The 12327-nt window shown below is 37.3% G+C and overlaps 1 protein-coding gene across 3 annotated transcripts in view; it reads right to left on the bottom strand.

The window, feature by feature from the left end:
* The window catches only part of TRPS1 (transcriptional repressor GATA binding 1), a 257829-nt gene that overhangs the window by 169316 nt on the left and 76186 nt on the right, over nucleotides 1-12327 (bottom strand). For all 3 annotated transcript variants that reach the window (XM_040494279.1, XM_040494278.1, XM_040494277.1), the window contains one exon: nucleotides 7236-7839. In XM_040494279.1, coding sequence (XP_040350213.1) covers nucleotides 7236-7839 — 604 coding nt within the window. The remainder of the gene's footprint in view (nucleotides 1-7235; nucleotides 7840-12327) is intronic.

Consider the following 12327-nt stretch of genomic DNA (forward strand, 5'->3'; position numbering starts at 1 on the left):
GAAATGCTAAATTACATGGAAATCACGTAACTATAAATACCCATCTACATTAATAAAATTCTTTATTTTTGAATGCTTTCATGTACAAGTGTTGTTGTAAAGTAGTTCCCCCAGGTTTTGTCTTCCTCCTCAAGAATTCACACTGGGCATTAGGACGTATTCTCGCGCTAGCCACTACATTACCAATGAAACATCTAAAGTCAAGTCCCCGAGAACAGATTATTTTATGGAACATTTATCTACCAAGACTTTTTTCATGATTTAATGTAAGTCTTGAATACCAAAATATAAACACCATGTCATGCTACAGGCAAATGCAATTCAATACACCATACTGTCATGGATCTTACCATTTTCCTCAAACAAAATACTGTGCTTGTTAAAAATCTATTTTAAAAACCTTTGCTGGTATCCAAATTCTCATAAAGGTTTGACTTTTTTTAAATGTTAGTAAAATTATAAAGTATATCTTGCCTATTAAAAATACATCTATATATCCTTAGCTATTTCTGGTTAATCATGATGTTACAAATAGGTAAATTTCCAGGGTATAAAATGGTTCACCGCTTTCATAATTAATATGCCCACATTAAATCTAAATTGAGAAACTATCTGTTTAAAGAGGAATGTTAACATGCAAAATTATACATGAGAGCTATCTGATCATTCTGACATTAGTAATGATACCAACCACTCAATTTATCACATCACAAAAGTCCTGTATTTATAAAAACAAAAGATTCCTTTGCTTTACTCCTAATCACTAATAACAAAAAAATATATGCCTAAGACCAAGTATTGTGGATTTTTTTCCAAAATAAAGTCATCTTATGGTTCTATTTTATTTATGTCATAGTTAATCACAAACATCTGTAAATGAGAATGTTGCTTCACTGAAATGAAAGAAACAAGTTCTTCAAACTTTCCCAGCGGCAGTATTCTGTGTATCAAGCTTCCTTGAGTTAACTGGTAGAACATTCTAGTAATCAATGTCCTTTGTGTAAATACTTAATGGAAGTTCTCTAAGAGAGTCAAAGAGAAAAGAGAGTAAAGAATATGACAATGGGAACAATATTTACTTTTTTGTTGGGAGCAAATAATACACAAAAATCCAAAACAAAAAAAAACTTTCCTGTCATTTTAGGTAATCAGCACTTAGTCCAATCCGTCCATCAAATTGGACTTTGCCAGAAAAATACTAGGTTTGCATCAAGGCTATGTAGCTCATGGCTGACACACTTTTGAATCATTCTCCATCTGTTGCTCCTGAAACTTGGGCCACCTTCTGTATGCTCTTCATTTCCAACATCTAAGAAAGAACATTCAACAATGGGTTCCTTTTGAGGCCCTGTTATCTCCTGACTCATGCAGTCTGTGAGAAAAGGAAACCAAGCAAAAGATAGTTATACAGGAAATAATTAACAGATACTGTGCTGAAGGATACCATTTCACAGTGACTACAAACTCACAGCCCAATTCACTAAAAGATACATCTGCTTCCCCTGCTTTACAAACTTGGGCCAGCAGAACTCTGCCAGACTTCACAAAAAGCCTATGTTACAAAAAAGAAAAAAAATGTGCTCCCAAAAATACTTGAACCAATGGAACTGACTTCTAAAAAAGAAACTGGAATAGAAAATCCCATTGGTCAAGTCAATAAAACCAGACACGTATGCATCAGATTGGTCTTAGTTGTGATCTAATCTGTCAAAAATGAGAGAGAGTAAGTGGAGGAGAGGGGCAGAGAGAGAGAGAGAGAGAGAGAGAGAGAGAGAAAGAGAATACCAAGCAGGCTCCAGGCAGAGCCCAATGGGATCGTGACCTGAGCCAAAATCAAGAGCTGAACACTCAACCAACTGAGCCACCCAGGTACCCCAATCATATGCTTTTCTAACCGGTGAACAACAGAAATTCATCTATGCAGAGCAGAAGCACAGAGATATACAAGGATTATTAATCTCTAGATATAGTAAATGGCTTTTAATATTTTCTTCAAATATCAACAAATAAAATATCAAAAATTACCAAAAGAGAAAATTTATCAATGTGACCCAAAAGCAACAATTTTACAACCAGTGATTATGGAGATGTACACTTCCCATTTTTCCTGGTACAGTCTGTTCTCTTTGGTATTACAGAGATCTATACGGAAACGTTCAAATGGAGTTAGAACAAATCATATGTACATATGTCACATCACTGCTACCTATATGGATCTGAAAATCTGCTTTTATTTTCAGTAAACATGAATAAAAAAAAACAGTATCAGGCTTTTCCCTTGAAATCATCTTTAGTTAAAAAAGTTCCTGCGATCTTCTGTCACTGGTTGTAAAGGCATTCAATGCTGTCACTTGTTTGAACGTCTGTTTGGCTGCCAATGGACCGTCCCCAAAAGAACATTTTTGCATCTCAATAGACTGTCCAGTATCAACAATCTTTAAACTATAAATTTAACACCACTGAAGCAAAGGGGAAATAACATCTACTTTGTGCTGTCTTGGTATCATATTTACAAAACGAACAAACAATCATACTACTTTGCACTTATCTAGAACCCTGCATCTGAGGATCTCAAATGGCTTGACAAACATTAATTAACTAAGCTGCACAGAACTTCTGTGAGGACAGCAGCCATTCTAATCCCAAGAGTGAGATGAACGGAGATCCTGGGAGGCCCTGCCTTTGACAGTCAGCGCCCAGCTTGGAACTCAACTCCCAGAACTTGGAACAGATCTCCCAGAGCCCATGGCTCAAGGTCTCTGCGAAAACCAAGTGGTGCGAAACGTACACGTTGAAACGGACAGACTTCCCTAAATAAATTTACACTGGAATCTAGAATCATTTTCCCCCAGATGCATGAAGAAAGCAGACTGATAAGTAGGGTGTCTGAACCTACAGAAGACTTAGGAGCCGATAAGGTATCTATCTGACTGCAGACGTTTACCTGGATGTTGATCTGCCACAAACTCTCCCTACAGATTTACCGTCTAAACTCAGTTAGACTTCTGCATTCCATTAAACAAAAAAATGCATTTGATATCGGCAAAATCTTTGTGAAGTTTAATGGCAGGTGTTTTGTTCCTATTACTATGGTTATCAGTTACAAGCCGTAACTTGCTAGGTTATAAAATCCAATCTGAAAAGTCAATTATAAGAATAAGATCTGGTATTTCTTATTCAGGAAATCATAGGCCTAATACAGTTACATTTCTATGAGTCTGTCTACAAAATGAATAAATAAATACCTTTGTGTAAATATACATCATAGAAGAAATAGGCCAGAAAAAGGCACACGCCTGTACTGAGTTCTGAGTACACTACACTGTTTAGTTTAAAATGAGAAAGGAACAAGTTGAGTATTTAAAACCAATTAACTTTTGCTTTTAGCACAGAAAATGTTAAATATGTTAACCTCTTCACAGAGCCAAATTTTAAGTTTAAATGAAAACATTGCATTTTCAAAACATTTTCAGGAACTTATTCATGTTTATAAGATCCTTCTAGAAGTTTTAAAAGAGTAACAAAGTCTTCATATAAACTTGGACTATTTCTAGCAAAGAGTATAAGGCTTTCATGTTTCTTCCTACTCATAAAAGAAAAAAAAACAACGATTTTACAGGAATATTATGTATTTAATACACAACAAAAAACTAATTTTCATAAAGCAATTTAGAAGATAAGGCTTATGTTAACATGCCCCCTGCCATCCTCAAAGCACAATGGTCCACACAGACCACATATACAATTTAAAATGTTTTGTAACAATATCAATTCCATACTGGTAACAGGGAAAAATAAAAGATATTCACCAAATCAAAATATATATAAATGATCTGCTATCGAACACAAAACTAAAAGCCAAATGCTTACCTAACCTACATAAAACAAAACAAAAAGGAAAAAAATGAAGAAAACTAATGAGAAAATATTTTGAAATTTTAGTTCTCCGTGATTCTTATGTCTCCTTCCTCACTTTGAGTACAGCAACATTTCATAACGAAACCAGTTAAAAACATGTATCAGAAAGACCAATATCCTGAAAGCAACATTATAACTACAACCTTTGTGAATTGCCCTAAATTCATTCAGCCTGCTCTTTAAAAATGTTTCCACTATTCACCAACATAGGGTTGGAACTATTTTTTTAAGTTTATTTATTTTGAGAGAGTGCATGGAAGGGGCAGAGAGAAAGAGAGAGAGAAAGAGAGAGAGAGAGAGAGAGACAGAATCACAAGTGGGCTCTGCACTGAAAGGGCACTTAAAGTACAGAGTCCGAAGCAGGGCTTGAACCCATGAACCATGAGATCATGACCTGAGCTGAAATCAAGAGTCAGCCACTTAACTGACTGAGCCACCCAGGGGCCCCGGAACTATTTTAAATTAACATTCTCTGCTGCACAAATTTATCATATTTAACTCTTGTTATCAATCTATATAGTCATCAAAGTTGCTAGTCAAGTTTTTACTTTTAACATTAGAAACTATATGTATAATGTATTTATAAATATACTTACTTTATTAAGGCTATATTGTATACACTGTTCAACAACAACAACAAAAAACTTTTAAAACCTATTTTCTGTTTTTCAAGTTGCTTACTACTTCTAAATAAACATGCCAGATAGCAAGATAATTTCAAGTTCCATTCTATTTATACGCAAATATGAATACTACATTCTGCAGGTATGCATTTCCATAGACAACTGTATTTTCATTCAAAACATGTAAACTATTTGCATATTTGTATGGTGTATTTATAAATTTTTACAGGACACCTTCACTAATAACTAGACCTCCACAATTACAAAATTAAAGCGCATTGTTTTAATGATGGCAATACTCTGCTGAGTTTCTCCTTTCTGATAGCAGACAAATGAATTGAGAAGCATGTATTTGCTATAATAACTCAGCAATAGCAATTTCTACCCCAAAGGTAGAATTCTTGTCAAATTCACAACCAGAATGGGCTCTGCTTCTTAACTCTTTTAGATGTCTTAAAAAGCCAATCAGCCCAGATATGTGTATATTAAAAAGTTGTAATTCACTTAATACACTAAATACTTCACAAATTAAATTAGCTACCCTTCCTATTCCAAATATCCAATAAAACTGGTGATTTCCAAAAGCAATATCCAAAGACAATGAAAATATAAATTTTAAAGAGTCAAATTTTACTAAAGTCAAGGAAGAATGACCCAAGTCTTTGTGTGTGTGTGTGTGCGTGCGTGTGTGTGTATATATATACATATACATACATATATATACATACATATATATACATATATATATAAATGTAGTAGATGATTGCCTTCAAAAATCATAAATCTTGCGGTTAGGAATTTGATTATCTGTAGAACATGGTGAAGCAATGTCTCACCAAAGATTTTGTACCTCAGCAGCTAACGTGGAGGAACTAAAGAGGCAGTTACGATGATGCAACAGAAACTTGAAGTCAGGGAATTAAGGAAGTGGAGGAATTGAGAAAAACAACTTTACAAAAAGTATTATCATACCCAGTCTGCTCAAAAAATAGACTGCTTTTATGCTCAGGTTTTAGACTTAACCCCATAAAAAATTACTGATCATTCTAAATTCTTCGTGCATACAAATGGTGGCAGAAAAGGAATATTCCAGAAATAATCTAAAAGAGTCAACCAATCTGGTATCCAATGAAGATGTCCCAGATGAAAACCATTTTAAAAAGGGGGAAAAAAAGGGTTGGGGAGGTCTAGTGATATGGATATCAGGCACCCATTACAACACACTCTCCGGATGCAATATGAAATTTAAACACTTAAGACCTATCATTCCTGCCTTATAACCAGAAACCAAACACCACTCGAGACCAGAAGAGTCCCGGCAAGCTAAGAAAATGATGCACATTTACAACTGCAGCTCCACCATATACATTTATCGGAAAGGAGCTCCCTGAATTGAATGGCCTCTTGAAGGGCACAGGCACTGTTTCTCTTCTTTTTAAAGTTACCTATAATAAACTTGCTCCTTCCTTACAGGAAGAATCCTTTGTTTCTCAGTGTACAAGGGGCACAGGCTCTTCTCCATTCAAGCCCTTCTCTTGGCTCCGGGGCAGGAGTGCAGCCAGGAAAGGGAATGGTTTTTACAATTAACTGTACACCTCTAAGGCACATTTCTCCACTCCACTAGAGAAACTTGAGAAGCACAGATAGGCTGGAGAATCTGCAGGAAGTGAGAGCACAGTGGTCAAGTAGACCCCAGAAAGAGAACGTTTTCTCTGCAGAATCCATCCAGAGAGACCTCAGTGGTCTCTGACCTGCAGGTCAAAGCACTGGGCTGGCTGAACTCTTATTTCCTAACTGACTCTTTGGGGAAGGTTAGCTGGTTTCTGATCCTACCTTCTAGGCACGGACAAGCTCCAAAATCATATAGAAGGCTTTAACCTTTCTCAGCGTCAAGGTGAAATGTCAAAGTGGTGGTGCCTTAGGCCAAAAGCATCACTTACTAAGTATCCGTGAATTTTCAAACTCTAAAATATTTCTTGACACAGCTACATAGCATGAAGAGAGAGATCAAGGAAGGATCTTATCCTTCTCAGAGGTTTTGTGTTTCTGCATGGGACTGTGCCTTTCTTCCTAAAAAAGCCTGATCATATAACAATGCATGTTTCTTTTCTTTGGATGCTCTTCACACACCATTCACACTTAGGTCTCATCCCCCCTCCCCCTTTTTGGTAACCAAACAACAACAAGCATTGTCATTTGTACATAATTATACTGTCAGTTTTAAAAAACATTTCTGTCTTAGCATCTCACCCTGGGCTTTGCATTCCCAGTGATTTAAATCTCCGCTAATTTCCTTGTTAACCACATACAGTGTCATGCCACCTTAAAATTTAAAAGTCATTTACTTATTTTAACGTAACAGATGTGCAATCTTCTGGGATTCCGAACCTCCCTTCTCCAAATGCGGCCTCACTGTTTTGCATAATCACCAGGAATGATTAGCCAACATTCAATCTGAGCTAAGAGCAACGACAAACAAATGCCTGCCCACCACTGTATCAAGTGTGTGAACTGTACACACAAACACACATGAGCTCCTTTCCTCCACTTCGGCCTTGTAGGTATAAATCCCCAGACTGAGACACATCATTTAGTTTTAGCCGGAAAGACTAAATGATACTAAATGTAGAGAATGTGTGTTCTCCCGGTTTTCCTTCAAGATACGTGCATTATTTAAAAATGAAACCTTCCTACCCGTAACAGGGACTGGGATTCATCCTTGGACTTGTTTTCTCCCGATGCAGGATACTGCTGGGTGAGGGGCCCGGACTTCTCTCCGCCAGCTGGCACCCCCTGCAGGAATCCCTTGGTCTCCACAGCCAGGCCATATATAGGTCGTGCCAGATGGGCAGCTTCGACATTGGGGCTATCCCTTAGAGTCTTGGTCTGCTCTTGGGTGCCGGACACAGGCGTCAGAAGCCCCAGGCTTGCCTGAGTATATGACGGGCTGCCTCGCAGGATGTCTGCCCCTCTCCAAGTCATGTTTCGAAGGTCATCGCTTGAACTCTCGGTCCAAACTTTCTCCTTCAGCCCGTCCTTGTCTTCTACCTTCTCCCTCTTCACCACACTCTCAGAAACTGGCTCTCCCATTTTAGAGTCTGGATTGAGCAGACTGTAGACCTTGAGGTCAATTTTGGGCTCCTCCTTAATGGCGGATACGGCATGACCGTCCTCTTCGCCGTTGGCTGTAGTGATGTCCTGTTCCTGGCAATGAACAGTGTTGAAGTGCTCCAGTAGTGACTGAGTATCAGCAGCTGTAAAACTGCACTGACGGCATTTGTAGCAGCTGTGTGCTCTCCTGGAGAAGAAAATAGTCGTTAGAAATCTAGCGTTCGGAAGGGCTTTGAAGAAAAACAGTCTTTAAGCACCTGAATTCTATCTCATGTAATGTAATAAGCAGAGCAAAATTCACCAGTCCCAACACCCAGAAATTGGAATGTAATTCACTGGTATTTTTGTCTTTGTTTTTTTTTATTTTTATTTACTTTAATTTTTTAAATGTTTTATTTATTTTTGAGAGAGAGAGAGAGAGAGAGAGAGAGAGAGAGCGCGCAAGCAGGTGGGGGAAGGGTAGAGAGAGAGGGAGCCAGAGGATCCAAAGCCGGCTCCATGCTGACAGCAGTGAGCCTGATGGGGCTCAAACTCAGGAACCTCGAGATCATGACCTGAGCTAAAGTCAGACGCTCAACCAACTGAGCCACCAAGCCACCCCTGTCTTTTGTTGTTGTTGTTGTTGTTGTTGTTTAGTTTAGTATTTATTTATTTTGAGAAAGAGAGAAAAAGGGAGAGCGCCTAGCCCAACAGGGTTCCATCTCACAAACCATGAGATGACTGGAACAGAAATCAGGAGTCAGCCACTTGGGGAGCCTAGGTGGCCCAGTTAGTCAAGCATACAACTTCAGCTCAGGTGATGGGCATAGGTCATGATCTCACGGTTCATGGGTTCGAGCCCCACATCAGGCTCTGTGCTGACAACTTGGAGCCTGGAGCCTGTTTCAGATTCAGACTCTCTCTCTCTCTCTCTCTCTCTCTCTCAGCCCCTCCTGTGTGCTCTCTCTCTCTCTCTAAAAATAAATAAACATTAAAAAAAAAAAGTAGGACGCTTAACCAACTGAGCCACTTAGGTGCCCCTCACTGGCTTTTTTGATTCTATATAAAGAATGTGACATTCCCTTTTGTTATGTTAACAATTATAGGTATACACACAGGTACACACTGATGTGTACACGCTCTAGCCAATTCACATTGAAAACTTGTTGGTTTGTTTTCTTATTGAAGGACTTCCTTTGTCATTTTACTGTAGTTGGATAATTATCAATTCTACATTTTTAACGATACTTATATATTTTTACACTGATTTCATCAAAGGACTTTTCACTTTCTATTTATTTAAACTAAACTGATGTGTTTTCACATAAGTACATCTATATATGCATCTCTAGTGTTAAGTGCTTTATACAGCTTTTATGTGTATTACATTCTACCTGATTACAATGTTCTTTTCTTTCATAAAACTTAAATCAATTTAGACAATGAAATATGGATGACTGAGCTACATAATCTACTAAATAAGATGTATTAGAAGCTCTAGATTTTTAAAAACAAATTCTACGTATCTGTAAGGACTTAGGAACGTTCAACACATTGAGTGTCTTCTAGATGCCATGCAGCATGAGAGATGCTGTATGGGTATATTCATTAAAGGAGACTGTGTAAATGTGTGTTTGTGTGTGTGTTTTCTTTCTAAAGGGCATAAAACAAAAGAACTTATTGTTGTATTTCATAGCATCCTCTGCAACTAAAGATGGAACACTGTCATATTAAGACAACTGTTTGATTAACAAAGAACAGAGGCCCTGTACCCAAAAAGGCATACTGGAAAGGTACACAAATGACTTGGATAAGGCACACTTTTTTAACTATAAAAACTTTGTGTGGCTCTTTAAACCCCATGAGAGACACTTGCTACTTCACTGATATCATGTATTGACAACTTAAACTAACAAAGTAAGTTTTGAGAGCTATTATTTAAAGCTACTGAAAAATATGTACTTGTCTATAGACTTATAGATAATCATCACAAAGTACTTTGCCAGGCACTGGGTACACACTGGTGTATACAAGACACATAGTCTTTGTTTACTTGGTGTTTAGAGTCTAGCCAGGAAGGATGGTCTTCCCCTTAGACTATAAAAACATATAAAAAATAATACGTTCTAAGAATGAAAACGATAGGATGGTAATGGGATTGATGGGCTGCATAGGGTAGTCTGGAAGAGAAAACCAAAGGATGAAAAGGAGCTATTCTTGTTGCAGGAAGAGGAAGGACAGAAGCACATCCTAGCAAGTACAAAATACTGAACTGAGGCCACTGCTGCTTTAGAGGAATAAGTAACAGAAAGTATGTCACTCAACAAGCTGGAGGGGTCATCTAGAGATCTGAAGACCATGGTAAGGAGGCAGATATCTTCAGAGGCTAAAGGAAGCAATTGCAAGGTTATAAACACAGAAGTAGCATGGTTAAATGTATGTTTAAGTCACTTTGGGACCTTAACAGTTTCTCATTCCCTTATGAGACCTGTCTGATGGATGAAAATCCAAAAGAATGTTCATACTTTATGGAAGCAAAATTCAGAGGTATTATAACATGTAACAAAATGTCACCCAGTATTTGTTGAGAGTACTTAATGCAATACAAAATGATCTTCTTATTGAAAACTTACATTTGTTGAATAAATATGGATATTTAATTTCCAATTTTTACAGAAGATTGTTTTCTATCTTTTCTACTATTTTTATTGTTTAAGTAGTAAAAATAAAATAAAAGGAAGTACAACAAAGGTAAATAATTCAATGATGAATTGACCATTAAAAATACAATATTAAAATTAATTTTCTCAAGTGAAAGAAGCCTAACCCTTAAGGGGAAGATGTCTGTGACCAGGAGGAAGAATCTTGCCCCTGAGGTCAAGGTCAAGGCCAGAAAAACCCCATAGCAGGATTAAGGTCACAAAGGACAAAAGACAAGACTCAAAATCTAGGACTGGGAAACTATGGAAAGTTTAAGTAAAGAACTTTCCTACCAAAACTATATTCAAGTATGTCCAATACTTGATAAAATTCAGATAAACTTGATAAAATTTTACCAAAAAATTGTTACGTTTACCAGGCTCAATCATACAAAGAAAAATGGATGTATCAGAATGGTTAAAGGTCAAAACATACCCAGGAAATACTCTCCTGAAGATATACCACATAATCTACTAAGTCACGAAAAACAAACTTCAGGATGCACGTTCGCAAGCTCTGATCAACCTTCATTTGTAGACAGTTCTAATGAGTTCACCACCCGTTACATCAGTAAGTTTATGGTTTCCTTCATGTGGTGGGGTCTCTGCTTGAAACCTGTGAAGGGATCCCTTCCTAAAAATTAAGACTATAAATTGCCACAGCTACGTCTACCAAACCTGGTGTTTTATACAAAACAAAGTACAAAAAGTATTAAAAAAATTCCAAAGTAAAAAAATTCTAAAGAACTATGGTAATGTTATTTAAAGAAATAAAGACAATTAATTCTAGAGCAACAGGAAGGAGAAAGTACCAACAAACAATAGAAGAAATACAACTTCCTAGAGCACCATGCAACAAAATACTTTAAAATATTTTAAAACAAAATATTTATTGGAGAAGCAATCAGTCCATGTAAGAGTATACAGACTCTAGAATCTGAATGCATGAGTTTCAATCTTGGCTCTGTATTTTACTCTATGTGTAACTTTAGATAATTTACTAAATTTGCCCCGATGTCTTCATTTGCGAAATGAAAATAATAGTGGCTTTTCATATGGTTCTCAGGAATATTAAGTAAATAACACCCATAGTAGGTAAGTAAATAAGAGTTAACCAGTATAAGTCCTAAAATTAAATAAAGCCCCTCTCTTCTGTGTGAATCTGCATTCTTTACTTTTTTGCAAAGGAGTTTAAACTTACAAACTAGCATTTTGGTATCATCCTTTTCCACTCCCCTATATACCTTAACCGTGACAAACATCATTCTTAAAACCAAGCTAATTTCCTAGAGGAGCCTTTGCTTTAAGACACTAACAGGTGGAATATATTCTATGCCTTTTCTGCTTCACCTGGTGGCGTTCACAGGCCTGAAAGAATGAGGAGTTTAGTAGTCTGCTTAATTGTCAAGCTGTACCCTCTTTTCATTAATAGACCCAGAATCTTAAGACTCTGAATAACAAAGATAGAAAGAATATTACCTGTGTTTTATTAAAGTCTTAGGAGGTGGAGATGCCTTGAATGCATTCATTAAGGTGGTTGACAATCATAATATAATCTCAGTAATTAAGATTATGTGTTTTCAATATCTACTTATTCTGCAATCTAGAAATGTCCTTCAGTCATACTGTTCCTCCACCAAATAAAGACAGTACATCTAACCCTTACCCAATATCTGACTGGTATGTCCTCAGGCCCTGGGGTCCCTGCCCAGGCAATGAATTTATCACAAAGTATCATCCTCAGAGAGGGTGTCTGGGGCTTCTAGGTTCTCTGATTCCAAGTTCCTGTCCCCAAAGGACAACTCCCTCAGTCCTTGCAGGTCTCAGCAAGAGCTATTCTGATCTGCCCCACAGAGGAGCTCTTGATCTGACTGTTCTGGGCAAAACCTTCCTTGAGGCAGGTGCTGGAGGCTGTCAGGTAAAAAGTAAAAACCAAAAACAGAAACAATAACACACACACACACACACACACACACACACACACACACACACACACA

This window comes from Herpailurus yagouaroundi, unplaced genomic scaffold (genome assembly GCF_014898765.1).
Source record: "Herpailurus yagouaroundi ecotype Mexico unplaced genomic scaffold, PumYag 186, whole genome shotgun sequence".
Lineage (NCBI taxonomy): Eukaryota > Metazoa > Chordata > Mammalia > Carnivora > Felidae > Herpailurus > Herpailurus yagouaroundi.